Source organism: Tamandua tetradactyla, chromosome 4 (assembly GCF_023851605.1).
Source record: "Tamandua tetradactyla isolate mTamTet1 chromosome 4, mTamTet1.pri, whole genome shotgun sequence".
NCBI lineage: Eukaryota > Metazoa > Chordata > Mammalia > Pilosa > Myrmecophagidae > Tamandua > Tamandua tetradactyla.
This window is the reverse complement of record NC_135330.1, coordinates 140,058,295-140,079,864: the sequence shown is the minus strand read 5'-3', so window position 1 is coordinate 140,079,864 and position 21,570 is coordinate 140,058,295. Positions and strand designations below refer to the sequence as shown.

The window sequence follows — 21,570 nt, the reverse complement described above, 5'->3', positions numbered from 1 at the left end:
ATGGGAGGGTACTTTGCACTATACTCTTTTCTATCTATTTCACCATGTGAAAAAAGGATGTATTAATATTGGTTCATTATACCTAAGAGTCCTTCCCAGAGAACCTCTTTCATTGCTCAGGTATGGCCTCTCTCTCTAAACCAACTCTGTAGGTGAACTCACTGCCCTTCTCCCTACAGAGGACATGACTCCAGGGTATGAGCCTGATCTTGGCATTGTGGGATTGAGAAAGACTTCTTGACCAAAGAAATGAAACCAAATAAAGTTTTAGTGGCTGAAAGATTTCAACAGAGTTGACAGGTCATTCTGAAGGTTATTTTTATACATTATATAGATATCCCTTTTCAGATTTTGGTGTATCAGAGTAACTAGAGGGAAAAACCTGAAATTGTTGAACTGTAATCCTATAGCCTTGATTCTTAAAGATGGATGAATTACTTTAGAGCTTTTAAGATATGACTATGAGAGCCTTGTCACGGACACTCCCTTTACCCAGTGTATAGAAAGATGAGTAAGGAAAGAAAAAGATTAAAAAATAAGTGAATAATGGGGGGAGAGGGGAATGTTTTCGGTGCTCTTTTTTTTTTTTGAAGAATTAAATGTCCACAAATCAATTGTGATAATGAATGCATAGTTATACGATGATACTGTGAACCACTGATTATAAAAATTGGATAATAAGGCATGTGAATTAAAAAAAAAATTTAATTATTTCAATAGCTTTAAAGCAAAAAATAACACTATCAAACAACATGTCTAGGAGAATATTACTTATCAGAAATCTTTCTTCCGTAATTCCCTCAGGAATATTTTATATTTTTTTAAATTAGCATGTCAGACCTCTAGATGGAAACATATTGTTCTAGTTTGCTAGCTGCTGGAATGCAACATACCAGAAACAGAATGGCTTTTAAAAAGGGGAATTTAGTAAGTTGGCCAATGAAGTTCAGGGTTTCTCTCTCAAGTGAGAAGGCACATGGTGAACAAAGTCATGGTATCTCACTCAGTTGGAAGGGCACATGGCGAGCACAGCATGATCTGCTAGCTTTCTCTCCTGGCTTCCTGTTTCATGAAGCTCCCCGGGAGGCATTTTCCTTCTTCATCTCCAAAGGTCGCTGGCTAGCGGACACTCTGCTTCATGGTGCTGTAGCTTCCTCTGCTCTCTCGCTTTCTCTAAAATGTTGCCTCTTTTATAGGACTTCAGAAATTAATCAAGACCCACCTAAATGGACGGAGACACGCCTCTACCTAATGCAGCTTAACAATCACTCTTGATTAAATCACATCTCCAGGGAGATGACCTAATTACAGTTTCAAACATACAATACTGAATAGGGATTAGAAGAAACGGCTGCCTTTACAAAATGGGATTAGGATTAAAACATGGCTTTTCTAGGGTACATACATCATTTCAAACCAGCACACATATGTTTCTGATATGTGGAAAATCTGATTATCTGTATCTTGAGGATTCTCTCAACAATTCTAATTTACTTAGTAAACACTTTCCATATAGATAATGCTGTGGTGACTGCCAACTTGGCCTTTTCCAGTTTATCACACATTACCAAAGCATCTTCATTCAAATAAATATTCTTTTTTCTGAACTTGGATTCAATGACTCATTTCATTTCATTAATTATGGTAGATTGCCTGCCTCCTTCACAGCTGCGGCCATATAAATATCACACCATTTTTAAGGGTAATTGTCCTTGATAAATTATGGATACACATCTGCTGTGAACTGTACATTAGCCATATTATTTTTTTGAAGTTTATATTTTACTTACCTTCAAAATTACATAAAATTATTTGTAGGACTCACATCACTCCTCTTAAAACATATAAACCTAAATATGTGTAAATTAAAGACTAAATATTTGCTGAATTACTACAGAAAGAGATCATTCAAATAATGCAAAACAAATTTTTTTGGATTTCTTACCAAAAATCAGCACCCTGAAAGTTGCTATAGCCAGTCACTAACAGCAGGGCCTTATCACTACTGCATTCTCTTACCACTTGCTAAATAAGCATTTGTTTATTTATCAAATTCAGAAAGCTCAGAACCAATGAACACTATCTTGCAATTGATGCATGTTCAATTTGTTCACTACAAAATAAAATGGTAATTCCCTCTGAAGTTTTGGAGTCAAGAGACTTAAAATTGATCACTCTAGTATAAAAATCAAAATCTCTTGCTATTCCATTTGTATATGATAGGCATTTTTGCGTGTTTCTTCTTGTCTGTCTCTGATCTACAATAATAAATATTCTATATACAATATATATACCCGGGAGGAAAAAAAAATATGAAAAGCCATTTAGCAAAATGAGAACACTGCAAGTAACAGAAGAAAAGGCAGAAATCTCCAACTGAAAAAAGTGATCATTTCATTTAATATGACTCACTGATGACAACTGTGCCCTAATAACCTTAGTTGTCTCCAATCACCTCTTCAACACACCCAATTCAATCACCCAGATCTTTTCCTAAATCTTTCTTTAATGATACTATATCTTCTTTATCTGATTATAATCACATTCTCCAGTTGTTTTCTAAACTAAAGCCTCAAGTTTTTGTAAGAAGTTCCTAAATATTAAAAATCTAGTTATTACAAAATAAATGGAGAGCTGTGAGATTCATGAGAATCCATGCTGCCAGAGACTTCTAGAGATGAAGAAGGAAAATGCCCCTGGGGGAGCTTCATGAAACAAGAAGCCTGGAGAGAAAGCTAGCAGACCTTACCATGTGCCCTTCCAGTTGAGAGAGAAACCTGAATGTCACTAGCCTTCTTGAACCAAGGTATCTTTCCTTGGATGTCTTAGATTGGACATTTCTACAGACTTGTATTAATTTGGATATTTTCATGGCCTTAGAACTGTAAAAAAGGTCTTGTTTTACTAATACAATTATTTTCTTCTAAAACCATTATCTTGGAACTAAGAAAGTTTTTAAAAATCCATTAGGATTAGCAGTCTTTCAACACGTCACCTACCTTAGGCAGCACTGGGGCTGAGATGCTCACAGCTCCAGTGGCTGGTCCACACAAAGAAAACTGACAGTTATGCATTTGCGTGAAACCATTATGATGGCTGGCCAAGGAGAATCCTAAGTTCAGTTTAAACTTGTATTGTTTGGTGATGGCGGCACCAGAAAAAACTATATTTGTGAAATATTTGGTGAATCTGAGGAGTGTGTGGTTACCTTGGGTGTTAATGGCCACCACCTTATGTTTCATATGAATAGAGGACCTATTAAATTAACTGTATGGGCTATAGGTGATCAGGAGAAATTTGGTGGAGAGATGATTATCATATCCAAGTCCAGTACGCCAATTTCATGTTTGATGTAACATCAAGAGTTACCTACAAGAATGTGCATTACTGCTCAGGAACCTGATATGAGTGTGCAAAAACATGCTTATCATATTGTGTAGCAACAAAAAGATATTAAGGACAGGAAAGTTAGGGCAAGATCCACTCTCTTCCATCAAAAGAATAATTTTCAGTATGATGACATTTCTGCTAAAAGTAACTACACCTTGAAAAGACTCTTCTTTAGTTGTGAGAAAACTAATTGGGGATCCTAACTTGGAGTTTGTTGCCATGTCTGCTCTTGCCCCACCAGAGGTTGTTATGGGCCCAACTTTGGCAGTAGTACAATATGAGCATGACCTAGAAGCTGCTTAGACAACCACTCTGTGATGATGACTTATGAGGTAATAAAGCTGGAGCCCAGTGCCAGAAGTCTACTTTCAAAGGTAACTGTCCCATGATGTCAGCGGTATAGTGTGTTTGCCACTTTATTATATAGCTAGGCAGAACATATACTTAATCTTTGGGATGCTGAAGGAGATGAATGGGCTTTTCAGAGTGAATGGGCAGTTAAAAAAAATACCTTTCTTTTTTGGACCTCCATATTTAGCTGTTTTGGAAAGCAGATGCTTCCTTCCTTAGTTTCAAATGACTGCCACAGTCACACAACAATATTTAGTGGTGAAATCCTGTTTGTTACTGTCATTTTCATTCCTTTTTGTTTAGAATCAGAATAAAGTTGTATTTCAAATTCATAAAAAAAAACCAAAACACCAGGAGTAATTCAAATAACAAACAGCCCTGTGTTCTAATACTTTCTCTCAAATATCATAATTACAGAATATGTTGTTGGTTATATACCAAATATAGTTGATTCTTTTACCATATGAACCACGCTGAAGTGGTGAGCCTTAAACCAAGTATAAACCGGGTGTCTAATCACACTGTCTACACTACTGGCCAATAATTAGATGAATCCCTTTCTACTGATATTGATAAGAAGAAACATTTCTATGGTTTACAATTACTTCTATAAACATCAGCTGTGATTTTTTCCCTATCTTATAAAAAAACCTCCCTTGACCCCACTTCCCCTGTCATTTTCAACTCTGCCTTCTTGTTTCCCTATGCAGCAAAATTCTTCAGAGAGCTGTCATACTACATTTTTGTTCTATTTACTCTTTTTTGCATGTGTATGCTGTGTGGTGAGGGTCACATTTCATTCTTTTCCCTGTGTAAACCCACACATGGCTGTTTTTGTCACAACCAAGAGGATGAAAGGGGACATTTGATTTCTAGTGAAAAGATGCTGGGCAGATAAGCAAGAGGTGTAGAATTTGAGGTTCATTCCTTGTCTGCTTGTTAATGGCTTTTTAATTTTTAACTCACTCATTTACACTGGAAAATATATTATAATGGTGAACACTTGATTAAGAATCTTTTAAAGGACTCAGAATAACCCTGTAATTATTTTTTGAAACACTGGGATTCTTTTGGAGAAATCTTGCAGTGAAAGCAAGGAGTTAAAAAAAAAAAACCCTTAAGTCTTTAACTTACATAAATATATTTGCCAGTACAAAATCAAGTCACTTGTTCTCCATATTCTGAGATTACTGCTGCACTTTTCAGCCACAGAATAAACAGTTATCCCCAGGAAGAAGGAAGGAAGTACAGGCAAACTCTATCCTTATTGTTAGGCCTGCTGTCCTCCACCACCTCTTTCCCTCCTACCATACTCCAATTGGCTGGATGTATATTTAAATTATTTGCATAGCTAAGTCAAATATTTCAACTTATAATTCAAGGTTCTCTAACGGTTGTTGCTTTCAGACAAATAAGGCAAGTAATTAGAACTTAAATACAGTTCTTATTTCTATTTTCGGTTGTTAAAAATAAAACAAAACCTACAAACACACAGTCCCAGAGTTTTCGCAAACCAATTAACAGTTCTTTGGCAATGTTAGAGTGATTATTATGACCTACCCCATTCTAATTCATATGCTTTAAAAAAATTCTAAATAAAGTATATGGTAGAAATAGGAATGGTGTTAGAGAAAGACTGGTAAGTCTTTTAAAAAATTCTATTTAAATAGCAAATATAAATGAGCAAACGATTTTTCCCATAAATGAAGCTGGTATTTTTTTCCAGTTTTGTAAAGACAATTATTACATGAAAAACTTATAGAATGTAAACAGTATGAGCATTATGCAAAACAAATTAGGAGAACAAAAGTCAATGGTAGTCTCGCTTTGACAGCAAAAAAGAAGACAAAAAACAAAGGAATAGCACTGTCCATTAAATATAATGAACAAGGTGTTTATAGCCATATATTCAAATTAAGTAATTATTCTCTCCTCTTTAATGTTTATGCATCATCTGTCAATTACAAGCATTATCAATGTGCTGGCTTGAAAGGATCATGTGCCTTAGAAAAGCCATGCTTTGATCCTGATCCTACCATGTGAAAGAAGCCTTTCTTTTAATCCTTATTCAGTACCTTAGGTTGGAAACTTACTTAGATTATCTCCACGGAGATGTGACTCACCCAATTATGGGTATTAATCAGAGGGAGATGTGACTCTACCCATTCTAGGTGGATCTTGATTAGTTTATTGGAATCCTTTAAAAGAGGAAGCATTTTGGAGAAAGAGTCAGAATGATGAGAGCCATGAGAAAAGCCACAAGAACCACAAGAGCCCACACAGCCAGAGACGTATGGAGATAAGGAAGGAAAATGCCCCTGGGGGAGCCGTCATGAAACAAGAAGCCTGGAGAGAAAGCTAGCAGACATCGCCATGTCTGCCATGCGCCTTTTCAGTTGAGATAGAAACCCTGAACTTCATCACCCTTTCTCGAGTGATTTCTATAAGCTTGCTTCAATTGGGACACTGTCAAGGCCTTAGAATTGTACACCTGCAACTTAATAAATTCCCCCCATTTAAAAGCCATTTCATTTCTGGTATATTGTATTCCAGCAGCTAGCAAACTAGAGCAATCAGTTATAGTAAATTAAAAAACAAAACAAAACAAATTCCTTCGATTTGATTAATTCTGTACAGAAAATTGAGTACACAGGAAGGTGTTTTAACAAAATTTCTGAGAAAAATTCATATACACCAAATTAATTCTGTCTAAGCAGCTATAAAAATGCCTATCATCACAAGCTACACAGAACTACAAAATTCAGTTAAGAGTATAGAAAGCCTGACATGTCTTAATGTATTTGGTGAGCGCTGTAAACCCAAAGATAGAAAAAACATCTTAAATACAGAGCACTTCGGCATTCAGGTATGTTCAATTTCTAGTGTATCTTAATATACAGAGGGAGGAGTGCCTTTCTGTACACCTGAAGGTGGCTGTGGCCAGGAATCCAGAGTGGGTTCTGTCACCACACTTGATCCAGTAGGTAGGCCAGTCTCTGGGACAGTTCACCCTGCTTGGCCAAGGCCATGCTTGTGCCCAATGTACTGGTCTGCCCCTGTAGCAGCTCCATGTTGAGTTCGAGGCTGGCCTTGTTTGTCATCTCTTGGAGCAGCATAAACACTTGGCCTTGGGGAGTGGTGAGTGTCATCGTGCTTCCCATCATGTCTCCCACCTGCACATTAGTGTCTCAAATTGGTGTCGAATTTGTTCATCAGAACAGCGATCTTCTCCAGGTTCATGGTTTTCTATGTCATGTCCATCAACTTGACCACACCGGCCATGGACTTGGTCACCCTGCCCACTGTCATCATGTCTGCACTCTGGCAGCTACCACATCTACTCATATACTCATTCTCAGGGAATTCACTGCCTGGTTCTTCTGGCAGATGGTGTTTCCCATGTGTATCCTTACCACTTTCATGTTTCCTTTCTGTATGGCCTTTTTATTCTTGGCCTTTTCCTCTGTGTTGCATTTCTTGGCAATCCAGCTCAAATCTTTGGCCATGAACTTCAGGTTCAACAGGTGTTTCTCCATATTGGACATGACTGGTTGACTCCACGGGGTCAGTTAAGGGGTTGGGACCTGCATGGCAGGGACAAAGGAGGATGGAGTTCCACTCCTGGTGCCACTCCTTTGTTTTTTTCCCCACCCTCCTCTTGATGAATGTGAGCAGCTCCTGGCTCAAAGCTGCATACTTCCCAGATTATGCCCTGAACCAACCTGGTGTGACAGGTGAGGTGCCTGCAGTGGCCATTATGCCGTAACTTGCTCACCTTCTTGGTTGCTATGGTGGTTTGAAGCTATTATGTACCCTAGAAAATGGATTCTTTTAATCCATTCCTGTGGGTGTAGACCTATTGTGGGTGGCACCTTTTGATTAGGTTATTTCAATTGATATGTGACTCACGTCATTCAGGGTGAGTCTTAATCCACTTACTGGAATCCTTAACAAGAGGATTAAACACACATAGAAGCTAAGAGCTGAAGCGCAGAGAGTTCAGAGAAGCCCCAGAGAAGCTGAGAAAGGAAACCGCTGAAAGCAGTGATACAGGAGAGAAGGACCAGCAAACACTAGCGATGTGCCTTCCCATGTGAGAGACATGTCCCAGATGCTAGCAGCCTTTTTTTTTTAAATTTATTTATTAATTAAAAAAAATAAAGAAACAAAATAAAACAACATCTATAATCAGTAATTTACAATATCATCACTTAGTTGCATATTCATCATTTCTTAGAACATTTGCATCGATTTAGAAAAAGAAATAAGAAGATAACAGAAAAAGAAATAAAACGATAACAGAGAAAAAAAAGTTATACATTCCATACCCCTTACCCCTAGCTGTCTTTGATCACAAGCATTTAAACTAAATTTATTTTAGCATTTGTTTCCCCTATTATTTATTTTTATTCCATATGTTCTACTCCTTTGTTGACAAGGTAGATAAAAGGAGCATCAGACACAAGGTTTTCACAATCACACAGTCACATTGTGACAGCTGTATCATTATTCAATCATCCTCAAGAAACATGGCTACTGGAACACAGCCCCACATTTTCAGGCAGTTTCCTCCAACCTCTCCATAACATCTTGAATAACAAGATGATATCTACTTCATGCATAAGAATAACCTCCAGGATAACCTCTCGACTCTGTTTGGAATCTCTCAGCCATTGACACTTTGTCTCATTTCTCTCTTCCCCCTTTTGGTCGAGAAGGTTTTCTCAATCCCTTGATGCTAAGTCTCAGCTCATTCTAGGGTTTTTCTCAATCCCTTGATGCTGAGTCTCCGTTCATTCCAAGATCTCTGTCCCACGTTGCCAGGAAGATCCACACCCCTGGGAATCATGTCCCATGTAGAGAGGGGTAGGGTGGTGAGACTGCTTGTTGTGTTGGCTGGAGAGAGAGGCCACATCTGAGCAACAAAAGAGCTAGCAGCCTCTCTTCAAAGAAGGTATCGTCCCGTTGATTTGTAAACTAATAAATCTCAGAACTGTGAATCTGTAAGCTAATAAATCTCCATTGTAAAAGCAAATCCATTTTTGGCATACTGCATTTCAGCAGCTTTAGCAAACCCAGGTAGTCACCTTATGACTCTCGTTGAGGCCTATGTTCATGGGGAAGTACAGAGCCATGGCTGCTGTTCTTCACTGATTGTCATAGCAGAAGTGGTTCCACTTTTTTTAATTTTTAATGAGAGAAGTTGTGGGTTTATAGAACAATCATGCGTGAAATACAGGATTCTCACATCTCACCCAACCACCAATACCTTGCATCGTATGTATCATTTGTTATAACTGATGACAGCACATTTTTACAACGGTACTATTAATTAAAGCCCATGGTTTAACTTAGGGCTCACTGTGTACTGCAGTTCCATAAGTTTTTAATTTTTTTAAATTTTTATTCTTGGTTTACCATATACATAATCTAACATCTTCCCTTTTAATCATATTTGGTTATGTATTCTGGTGCTGTTAATTACATTCACAATATTGCGTTCCATCACCGCCATCCATTACCAAAACATTTCCATTGTTCCAAATAGGAACACTGTACATTTTAAGCATTAACTTCACATTCTCTATTCCCACCCTGTACCCTGGTAACTTATATTCTATATTCTGACTCTATGAGTTTGCTTATTTTAATTGTTTCAAATCAGTGAGATCATACAATGTTTGTACTTTGGGGACTGGCTTATTCCACTTAACATGTTCTTAAGGTTCATCCATGTTGTCACACATAGAATGACTCTATTCCTTCTTATGGCTGAATAATGTTCAATTGAATGCATATATCACATTTTATTTACCCATTCACTAGTTGGTTAACAGACACTTGGGTTGTTTTTGACAGACACTAGGGTTGCTTTTGTCTTTTGGCAATGATGAATAATTCCACTATGAACATTGATATGCAAGTATCCGTTCAAATCCCTGCTTTCAATTCTTTGGGGTATAAATCTAGCAGTGAGATTGCTAAGTCATATGGTGATTCTATACTTAGCTTTCTGAGTGTGCTGGTTTGAAACTGTTATGCATCCTAAAAAGCCATGCTCTTTAACCCTCATTCAATATTGTTGGGTGGGAGCTTTTTGATTAAGTTGTTTCTATGGAGATGTGACCTACCCAGTTATGGGTGGGACCTTTTGATTCCATTCAAGTTGGGTCACTTACTGGAGTCCTTTAAGAGGGAACCATTTTGGAAAAAGCTGCAGAGCTGATACAGGCAGAGACGTTTGGAGATGAAGAAAGAAAACACCCTTGGGGAAGCTGTTTGAAATGAGAGGCCAAAGACACAAGCAGATGCCAGCCACATGCCTTCCCAGCTGACAGAGGTGTTACAGAAGTGTTACATTTTTCCCTGGATGCCCTAGTTTGGAAATTTTTATAGTCTTCGAGATGTAAACTTGCAACTTAATAAATTCCCTTTCTGAAAATCGTTCCATTTCTGGTATACTGCATTCCAGCACCTTTACAAACCAAAACACTGAAGAACTGCTAACCACAGCAGCTACACTATTTTACATTTCCACCAGCAATCAATGAGTGTTCTTCCTTTCTATATCCTCTCCAATACTTGTTATTATCTTTTTTTTTAATAGCAGCTATTCTAATGGGTGTGAAATGGCATCTCACTCTGGTTTTGATTTGCATTTTCCTGATGGCTAATGTGTTGAGCATATTTTCATGTGCTTTCTGGACATTTGTATTTCTTCTTTGGAGAGATGTCTGTTCCGATCTTTTGCCCATTTTTCAGTTGGGTTGTTTCTCTTTTTGTTGCTACATCAAAGGATTTATTTATATATTCTGGATATTAATCCTTTTTTGGATATCTGGTTCTATTTTTCAAATATATGCACACTCCAACCAGTTCTACTGCTAGTACCCTGATTTGAAAAACTATTACATCTCACCTAGATCACAATAGACTAATAAGTCTTTTTGTTTACATTTTCATAGCTCTATAGTCTATTCTCAGCAAAGGATTTCTTTAAAAACCATTATGTGGGACATAAAGAAAGTTCTTAATACTCATTAAACGTAATTCAATCAGCAAGCACTTATTGAGGGTCTATGATGTATGATGAGCGATCATTTAAATATATGTCAGATCATGTCACACCTCTTTGCAAAGTCCTGCAATTTCTCATTTCACTTAAAGTCTATGCAATGACCGCAAAAGACCAATTACCTATGGTGATCTTATCTTCAACTCTTCTCTTCTCTTTAATCATTCCAGTTATATTGGTCTCCTCATTGTTTCCACAAATATTAAAGCACCTTCTTGCCTTTGCATTGTCTGTTACCTCTGCCTAGATACTATTTCTTGAGAACTTTGCTATCCCCTTCAACTCCTTCAGGTCTCTGTAAACTTCTCATCTCCTCAAAGACATCTACCAGCCCTCCCTATTTAATTCTGCAATTTGCCTCCTTCTCTGTTCTCCATCTAGAACTATCGATTTGTCTTATCCAGATGTACTTTTTTTCCTTTGCAGTTTTCACCTTCTAAAATATAACATGATTTGCTTATTTATCATGTTAACTATTTGTTTCTACCACTCCTTTTAAAATATAAACTCCAGGAGGGGAGGAATCCTAATTTTGTTCACTGAGATATCTAAAATATTTAGAACAATGCCTGCCACAGAGCAGATACTCTCTAAATATTTACTGAATAAATTTCATTCTATAATAATTACCATGTGAGATAGGACTCATGTATTATAAACACTCGCTTTACAGATAGATTGTAAGTTAGATGGTGGAGAGAACTTACCCAATACCCATCAAACTATTGCCAAGTTGAAGCGACAGAACTGAAACCAGAATTTTTAAGTTCCTAAATAACCCACCATGATATGAAGTTAAAATTTCTTTTAATATTACATACCAACATTTATTGTTCACTTTAGAAAAAATAGGTATTTAGCAACACTGACTTGGCTTTTCATTTAAAAATCAGTTTAGTTTTTCTAAGCATTTGGCAAGTTCATCTGTACCAGGCTTTTGACAGTACAAAAGAACCAAACTTTAAGAGTAGCATTAAAATATTAAAATAAAACTAATTATATTGCTTATCTTATTCACTGAATTTCTAATACCTTTTATTAAGTTGATAAAACTGCTTCATTTCTTTATTCCTAACTATGATTAAGTCCTCTGTTTATAATATTATTAAATTTAATAAAGGGCTTGTGATAGCCAACTTTGTGTGCCAACTAGACTAGGTTAAGGTACCCAGGTTTTAGTTAAAATACCGAAGTCTACATATTACTATAAAAGTATTTTGTAGATGTGATTAACATCTACAATTGGCTGACTTTAAAGAGATTATCTTTAATAATATGGGTAGGCCTCCTCTAATCATTTAAAGGCCTTAGGAGCAAAAATGAAGTTTCTCAAAGAAGAAATTCTGCCTTAAGACCACAACATAAAAATCTTGCCTGAGTTTCCAGCCTGTTGGCCTAAAGTACAAATTTCAGACCCACCAGCCATCAGAAGCACATGGGCCAGTTCTTTTTGTTTTTTTTTTCTCCAGACCCTGGCTGATACAGATTTTGGTTGTGGAAAGTGTGGTACTGCTATAGCAAATACTTAAAAATGTGGAAGTGGCTTTGGAATTAGGTCAAGGTTAGAAGAATTTTGAGGTACATGATAAAAAAAAATCCTAGATTACCTTTAAGAGACTGTTGGTATAAAGTGGCAGAGAACTTGGCTGAATTATTTTTAGTGTTGAGGGGAAAGTTAAACTTTTAAGCAATGAACCTGAACATTCAGCCAAGGATTTCCAAGCAAATATCGAAGATGCAGCCCTGTTTCTCCATGCTGCTTCCAGTAAAATGCAAGAGGAAAGAAACATATTGAGGAATGAACTGAAGCAAAAAGGAACTAGCACTTGATAATCTGGAGGATTCTCAGTCTATCTAGGTAGCATGCTTTGGAAACAGGGAAAAGGGTATGGCTGGATAATCATTTGCTAAAGAGACTAGGTGTGTGGCACACGTATTCAATCAATCACTTTAAGCAAAAACACTGCCAGATTGGATTGAAGGGAACAGAGATGAAACAAAATGAAGGAAGGCTGTTGGACTTGTGGGATTCTACAGGCAGGAAACAGGCCAAGAGACCTAGTCAGCTGTAAACCTGTGTTATCCTTCAAGAAAAAGAAGAATGCTTCTGAGAGTGGTTCAGAGGCCAGCAAGGCTGCTGCTAACACACGGACCCTGAGAATATGGGCCCAGAGGCTAGGACCATCACTTTCTATGTTCCAAGGCCCAAGGCCTTGGGCTGAGAGGATGGAGACACCACCTTCTTGAGCTGAGAGGGCAGGGCCACCACCTTATACCAACAGCTTTGAAACGATGGAATGGAATGTACCCTGCAATTTCAGGAACCTGTGTTAGACTAGTGACCTCTTTATTCCTTTCATTTTCTCCCTTTTGGAATGGGAATGTATGCTTGTCATAACATCATAATTTTGAAGAAGATAAGTTGTTTTCTAAGTTTCACAGGTCCACAGATGGAGAAATTTATCATCTAATTAGATGATTTAGAAGATGGGATCTGGAACTTTCTATGTTTATAACATTTAGATACAACTTTGGACTCAGAATTGAAGCTGGAAAGAGTTAAGATTTTGAGGAAGGATGAATGGGGTGAATGTATACTGCACATGGGAAGGACATAAATTTTCAAGGCCCAGAGATGGATTGTTAATGGGTTGAACTGTGTCTCCCAAAAAGTTATTTTCAAGTCCTAACCTCCAATACCTCAGAATGTGACTTCATTTGGAAATAGGGCTGTTACAGATGTAATTAGTTAAGATGATTTTATATTGTAATAGGGTGGGCCCTTAATCTGATATGTCTGGTGGCCTTATAAGAAAAAAAAGAGACGGGTCCCCATCTTCTTCTTGAAGTACGTTAGGCCAGCTGGAGGCACTGAAGTCCAGGCTGTCACTGCTGGTGGTCTTGCAGCATAGTTCTGTGATACCAGGACCCTAAAGGTTACCACAATGGCCAAAATTGGTGAAAATAAAAAAAAAATGGCTGCTCTGAAGGCCAAAATTTGTCATCAAATTCAGTATTATTTTGGCGACTTTAATTTGCCATGGGCCAAATTTTTAAAGGAAAAGATCAAACTGGATGAAGGTTGGGTACCTTTGGAGATAATTATAAAATTCAATAGGTTAAACGGATTAACAACAGATTTTAATGTAATAGTAGAGGCACTGAGCAAATCTAAGGCAGAACTCATGGAAATAAGTGAAGATAAAACTGAAATCAGAAGTAAACCTCTCCCCGAAGTGACTGACGAGTACAAAAATGATGTAAAAAACAGATCCGTTTATATTAAAGGCTTCCCAACTGATGAAACCCTTGATGATATAAAAGAATGGTTGAAAGGTAAAAGTCAAGTATTAAATATTCATATGAGAAGAACCCTACACAAAGTATTTAAGCCATCAAAATTCGCTGTTTGATATTATTGAATCTGCTAGGAAGTCTGTACAGATCCTGACCAGAACACAGACATGCTAATACTTTTCAAGGAAGATTACTTTGCAAAAAAGAATGAATAAAGAAAGGAAAATAAAGAAGCTAAATTAAGAGCTAAATAAGAAAAAGAAGAAAAGCAGAAGTTGACGAAATGAAATCTCTAGAAGAAAAGATTGGATGCTTGCTGAAATTTTTGTGTGCCTTAGATGATCAGACCTATAGAGAAGATTTACACATACTTTATCAAACCATGGTGAAATAAAATGGATAAACTCTGTCAGAGGAGCAAAAGAGGGAATAATTCCATTTAAAGAAAAAGCTAAAGGAAGCACTGATAAAGCCAAAGATTCAAACAATGGTAAGCTACAATTAAGGAACAAAAATGTGATGTGGGAAGTACTAGAAGGAGAGGTGGATAAAGATGCATTTAAAAAAAAAAAAGAAAATCAACAAAAATCTCTAAATAAATGGAAGTCAAAAGGTTACAGATTTAAAGGAAAAGGAAAGGGAAATAAAGCTGCTAGGCTGGGTCTGTTAAAGGAAAAGTATAGTTTCAGGGCAAGAAAACTAAGTTTGATTGTGATGACGAACGTAATGAAAATCGTATAGCTGGAACAGTTAAAAGAGCAAAAGAAGCAGACAAGGAAGAACCTGAATCAAAATGAGAGAAAACAGAAAATGGTACTAGAGATCATTAGTTTAGGAAATGAAATCTTTATTAGATTTTAAGCTGCTTTTTTGTCTTTGGAGGCTTTTAAAAAGAAAACCAAAGTAGGTCCAATTCAATATCTACCCGTATGAAAGGAAAAATATTTTCATCTTTTGTTTTTCATCCAATTGAGAATTTTTTAATGTATTAGTGTTATTTCAAATGATTCAAATATCAAAGGGAAGGTATTTCCACTAGACTGCCTCTGTAATACAAGAATGTATTGGTACAAATTTAATAAAATATAAAACAGAAAAAAAAAAAAAGAAAAGAGACGCAGAGACATGGACACAAAAGGAGAGGGCCATGTAAAGCTGGTAGTAGAGACCGGAATTATAAAGCTATGCGCCATGGAGTGCCAAGGAGTACAGGCCACTACTAGAAGCTAGGAAGAAGCAAGGAAGAATACTCTCCTAGAGCCATGGAAGAAAACATGGCCCTGATGACACCTTGATTTCAGATTTCTAGCCTCCAAAACTGTGAGAGAATATACTTCTGTTGTTTTCAGCCAATCAGTTCATGGCATTCGTTAAGGGAGTCCTAGAAACTAATAACAGGGTTTAAAACAGAAGATTATACTTTCAATTGAGAAGTGATAAATTTTTTTTTTTTAAATTTTTTTATTAACGGAAAGAAAAAAAAAAAGAAATTAACACAACATTTAGAAATCATACCATTCTACATATGCACTCAGTAATTCTTAACATCATCACATAGATGCATGATCATTGTTTCTTAGTACATTTGCATCGGTTTAGAGGAACTAGCAACACAACAGAAAAAGATATAAAATGTTAATATAAAGAAAAGAAATAAAAGTAGTAGTAATAGTAAAAAACAACAACAACAAACAAACCAACAAGCAAACAAAAACAAAAAAAACCCTATAGCTCAGATGCAGCTTCATTCAGTATTTTAACATGATTACTTTACAATTAGGTATTATTGTGCTGTCCATTTTTGAGTTTTTGTATCTAGTCCTGTTGCACAGTCTGTATCCCTTCAGCTTCAATTACCCATTGTCTTACCATGTTTCTAACTCCTGCTGAACTCTGTTACCAATGACATATTTCAAGTTTATTCTCGAATGTCCATTCACATCAGTGGGACCATACAGTATTTGTCCTTTAGTTTTTGGCTGGATTCACTCAGCATAATATTCTCTAGGTCCATCCATGTTATTACATGGTTCATAAGTTTATCTTGTCTTAAAGCTGCATAATATTCCATCGTATGTATATACCACAGTTTGTTTAGCCACTCTTCTGTTGATGGAGATTTTGACTGTTTCCATCTCTTTGCAGTTGTAAATAACGCTGCTATAAACATTGGTGTGCAAATGTCCGTTTGTGTCTTTGCCCTTAAGTCCTTTGAGTAGATACCTAGCAATGGTATTGCTGGGTCATATGGCAATTCTATATTCAGCTTTTTGAGGAACCGCCAAACTGCCTTCCACAGTGGTTGCACCCTTTGACATTCCCACCAACAGTGGATAAGTGTGCCTCTTTCTCCGCATCCTCTCCAGCACTTGTCATTTTCTGTTTTGTTGATAATGGCCATTCTGGTGGGTGTGAGATGATATCTCATTGTGGTTTTGATTTGCATTTCTCTAATGGCCAGGGACATTGAGCATCTCTTCATGTGCCTCTTGGCCATCCGTATTTCTTCTTCTGGTAGGTGTCTGTTTAAGTCTTTTTCCCATTTTGTAATTGGGTTGGCTGTCTTTTTGTTGTTGAGTTGAATAATCTCTTTATAAATTCTGGATACTAGACCTTTATCTGATATGTCGTTTCCAAATATTGTCTCCCATTGTGTAGGCTGTCTTTCTACTTTCTTGATGAAGTTCTCTGATGCACAAAAGTGTTTAATTTTGAGGAGCTCCCATTTATTTATTTCCTTCTTCAGTGTTCTTGCTTTAGGTTTAAGGTCCATAAAACCACCTCCAGTTGTAAGATCCATAAGATATCTCCCAACATTTTCCTCTAACTGTTTTATGGTCTTAGACCTAATGTTTAGATCTTTGATCCATTTTGAGTTAACTTTTGTATAGGGTGTGAGAGATGAGTCTTCTTTCATTCTTTTGCATATGGATATCCAGTTCTCTAGGCACCATTTATTGAAGAGACTGTTCTGTCCCAGGTGAGTTGGCTTGACTGCCTTATCAAAGATCAAATGTCCATAGATGAGAGGGTCTATATGTGAGCACTCTATTCGATTCCATTGGTCGATATATCTATCTTTATGCCAATACCATGCTGTTTTGACCACTGTGGCTTCATAATATACCTTAAAGTCAGGCAGCGCGAGACCTCCAGCTTCGTTTTTTTTCCTCAAGATGTTTTTAGCAATTCGGGGTACCCTGCCCTTCCAGATAAATTTGCAGGAAGTGATAAATTTTTTAAAAACAAACTTGCACATGGAAGGGTTCAAAACAAAACTGTTCTCTTTCTATGCTCTCAAGGAATATTAGCACATTAAAAACACTTAGGAACTCTGAGTCAAACCACTGATAACTAACTATGCCTTCCTAGTAATAAAATACTATAAAGATTAGCAAAGTTGAAACAAACAAAAATCTGAGAAATAAAGGTGGAAAAAAGTGACTGGTTAAACCATTAATGACCCTGGAATCCTGAGAACAAAAAGACTTGATTTACAGAAATAAAAAATATATCCCATACTAAGGACAATTCTGGAATTGCAAACTAATTTTTTGGCTTAAGCAATCCTCTTGTTCAAGATAAATCATTCTATAAACCCAGATGTAAAAGTAATATAAAAAAATAGGTTCAAGCAATTGTGTATGTAATATCACTGAATTGTACACATGTAAGTAGTTAAAATGGAAACTTAGTATTGTATATATTTAAGCACAGTTAAAAAAAAAGGTGCAAGGTCAAAGAGTGCCTCCAGTCTGCCCACTACCAAAACAAATCCTTGAGGGATGCTATGGTATCAAAAAGAATTGCACCTGAAAACTTGTATAACTGGCTCCTTCCCAATAATCTTTACACTGTCACCATTCCTAGGCATTTCAGAAAAGCAATGGAGTTCAAACGATTTGCTCAAGGCTGCATAATTAGAGCCAATTGGGGGCTTTTTGTTTTGTCCTTTATCATTTTCACTCAGATGAAAATTTTAAAAGAATTAAGAACTATCTTTCCAAATGTGTAGAACAGATTACCTGCACAATGGGGCAGGTTAACAGAAGAAAAAAGGAGCCTTGTAGTTGGGTCCCCATTTGCACATCTGACTCTCTGGTATTGCTACTGCTGACACACTGTTCCTAAGAGAGAAAGGAGGCTTTTGAACCTTCATTTTGCCTATATTAAATGACTTAAGCAGATTCTTCCCAGTACTACTGTAGTAAATCAGAGAACCAAAAATATAAATAAAAAATAAATTATAATATTTATTTCTGGGTAACAGACCTTTGCTAAAAGCTGCCCTTGACACAGGAGATAAATAAATATGTTTATGTGCCAGTTTGCTAAAATTGTATTTTTACCTTGAAACAGAAACATGGCCAAGTTAATGAAACAAATGGACAAACAATATTATTATTCCCTTTGACATAGCAGGAAATGTTAAACAATTTGTCCAAGGTCACACGGCAAATGAGACTGTCAAGATATCACCTAATGCTTTAACACTAATCTGCCAGAATTTAAACTCTAGAATCTAAACACTAATATGCCAGAATTTAAACATCACTGTGCTGAGATCACTACATGTGCTCAGAGCAAGTATTATGAGAGTTAATAGTATTTAATGAAGAGGCAAACTGACCAATAAATGGACACCAGCTTTCTTCCATATTATTAAAAAAAAAAAGCTAACCTGTAATGAAGATATGAAGCCAGACCTTATTTGTAACCTGTAACATTAGGCTTTTTCCTTCTAGATAGGAAATTGTCCTAATTGAACTCTCTGAAGAAAAGCAGCGGCCCTGTCAATAAATGCTGCATGGCAGAACTGAATAATCTACTGTGTTTTTTCTTATCAGACTATAATGACAAGATAGTATTCTGGGACATGTGGTTGATGCTAAAACCAAGTCAATGACTAGGTCTCCCTCCTATAAAGGAGAGTTATGAGTATTCAGACCATATAATTTCTCCTGCTTGGGACAGTGTTAAAAGTCAATGGAATGCTATTAATACATCAGGAATAAATGGGGACTGTTCTGGGCAAATCAGAACAAATGAGTCACCCTACTTAAAAGCCAAAAGTATCTTCCTTTTCTTCTTATTTACAGTTCCTGAAAGAGATTCCCTGCATATCTTGGCCTTATAAGTCTTGTTTTTTGCCTAAATTTCTTGAAGTCTGTTCTAGTTTGCTAGCTGCTGGAATGCAATATAGCAGAAATAGAATGGCTTTTAAAAAGGGAAATTCAATAAGTTGCTAGTTTACAGTTCTAAGGCCAAAAAAAGGTCTCAATTACAAGTCTACAGAAATGTCCAATCAAAGGCATCCAGGGAAAGATACCTTGGTTCAAGAAGGCTGATGAAGTTCAGAGATTCTCTCTCAAGTGAGAAGGTACATAGTGAACACAGTCACAGTTTCTCTCTCGGCTGGAAGGGCATATGGTGAGCAAGGCAGCATCTGCTAGCTTTCTCTCCTGGCTTCCCGTTTCATAAGGCTACCTGGGAGGCGTTTTTCTTCTTTATCTCCAAAGGTCACTGGCTTGTAGGCGGCTCAGCTTCTCATGGCTATGTCACTCTTCTCTGCTCTCTCTGAATCTCTATCTTTCTCCAAAATGTTTCCTCTTTTATAGGATTCCAGTAAACTAATCAAGACCCACCCAAATGGGCGGAGACACGCCTCTACCTAACCCGGCATAACAACCACTCTTGATTAAATCACACCTCCAGGGGGTGATCTAATTACAGTTTCAAACATACAATACTGAATAGGGATTAGAAGAAATGGCTGCCTTTACAAAATGGGATTCGGATTAAAAGATGGCTTTTCTAGGGTACATACATCCTTTCAAACCAGCACAGTCCTTTAGACACAGAGACTTAGAATAACAAACTGCTATGTGCATATGCCTCATTTGAGTAGTCAGACAGCAATTTTCATATACACTCATATTAGGATATCAAAAGCATTTTATTATGAAAATTAGTTATAATCACAAAATGGTTTTCCTAGTTTGCTAGCTGCCGGAATACAATATACCAGAAATGGAATGGCTTTTAAAGGGGGGAATTTAATGAGTTGCTAGTTTACAGTTCTAAAGCTGAGAAAATGTCCCAATTAAAACAAGTCTATAGAAATGTCCAATCTAAGGCATCCATCCAGGGGAAGATACCTTGGTTCAAGAAAGCCGAAGAAGTTCAGGATTTCTCTCCCAAGTGAGAAGGCACATGGCGAACACAGTCAGGGCTTCTCTCTCAGCTGGAAGGGCAAATTGCTAACACAGCGTCATCTGCTAGCTTTTTCTCCTGGCTTCTGGTATCATGAAGCTCCCTGGGAGGCGTTTTCCTTCTTCATCTCCAAAGACTGCTGGCTGGCAGACTCTCTGCTTCGTGGTGTTGCAGCATTCTCTAATCTCTGAATCTCCCATTCTCCAAAATACTTTCTCTTTTATAGGACTCCAGTAAACCAATCAAGACCCACCCAAATGGGTGGAGACATGTCATCACCTAATCCAGTTTAACAACCACTCTTGACTAAATCACATCATCCAGGGAGATGATCCAATCAGTTTCAAACATACAGTATTGAATAGGGATTAGTCTACCTTTATGAAATGGGATTTAGATTAAAACATGGCTTTTCTAGGGGACATACATCCTTTCAAACCAGCACAATGGTCAACCACAAATTATAAATCCGTATCATAGATTTAACCATGTCAATCTTTAAGATGATATCTATTTCCATTTTAACCTTGTTCCTGCTACTTATAAAGAATCTCAGAAGTCATCTCCTAGTCCTTATTTGCATCATGACTTTTACATTTCTTATTACAAATGTTAAAAGTCAGAACCTCTTTCCATCAGCAATCAAAACTATACAAACCTCTGTTAGTTGCTTCAGTTGGCCTTTGTTTGCACTTAATTCTTCTGATAGGTCATTTTTTTTCATTTGTAGTTCACAGATTTCCTTTCTTAATGGATTTACTTGTTCATAGAATCGAATCTTAAAAAAAAAAAGCAGTCTTGAAAACCAAATTTATAGTTACAATATGTTCTAACTAATACTGCTTATAGTACTCTGAATTATCAGTAATAAAAGGGATTATTTACAAAACTAAAACAAGACAGTCGTTAATTGACTCTATTATTAAGTCTTACTCTTCAGTAAAGTTACAGCAAGGCCTAAATCATCTGCCAGTTTCCACTCCTGCCATGGTCTCACTGTCCTCTCTTCTACCAACTTAACTATAATTCATCTCTTACTGCTTACTCCACACTACCAGTTTGTTATTTCCTGAACACATCAGATACTCAACGGTTTTGCTCTTGCTATTTTCTCTGCTAGAACATGTCTTCCCACATACAAATTTGCTCCCTTCAAGTGTCTGATTAAATATTATCTTACCATTAAAGCCTTTCCTGATTTCCCTATCCTGATTTAAAACAGCACTGTCACATGGCACTTTATC

The 21,570-nt window shown here is 36.9% G+C and overlaps 1 protein-coding gene and 1 pseudogene across 7 annotated transcripts in view; one reads left to right on the top strand and one right to left on the bottom strand.

Moving 5' to 3' along the window:
• Window positions 1-21,570, bottom strand: part of PIBF1 (progesterone immunomodulatory binding factor 1) — a 341,226-nt gene that overhangs the window by 288,292 nt on the left and 31,364 nt on the right. For 5 of the 7 annotated variants that reach the window (XM_077158415.1, XM_077158414.1, XM_077158416.1 and 2 more), the window contains exon 5: window positions 20,985-21,104. In XM_077158415.1, coding sequence (XP_077014530.1) covers window positions 20,985-21,104 — 120 coding nt within the window. Of the gene's footprint in view, window positions 1-2,999; window positions 8,722-20,984; window positions 21,105-21,570 lie in introns of those variants that run through there. The other 2 variants (XM_077158418.1, XM_077158420.1) reach the window with 2 other exon arrangements.
• On the top strand, window positions 13,753-14,943 carry LOC143679538 (lupus La protein homolog pseudogene; annotated as a pseudogene).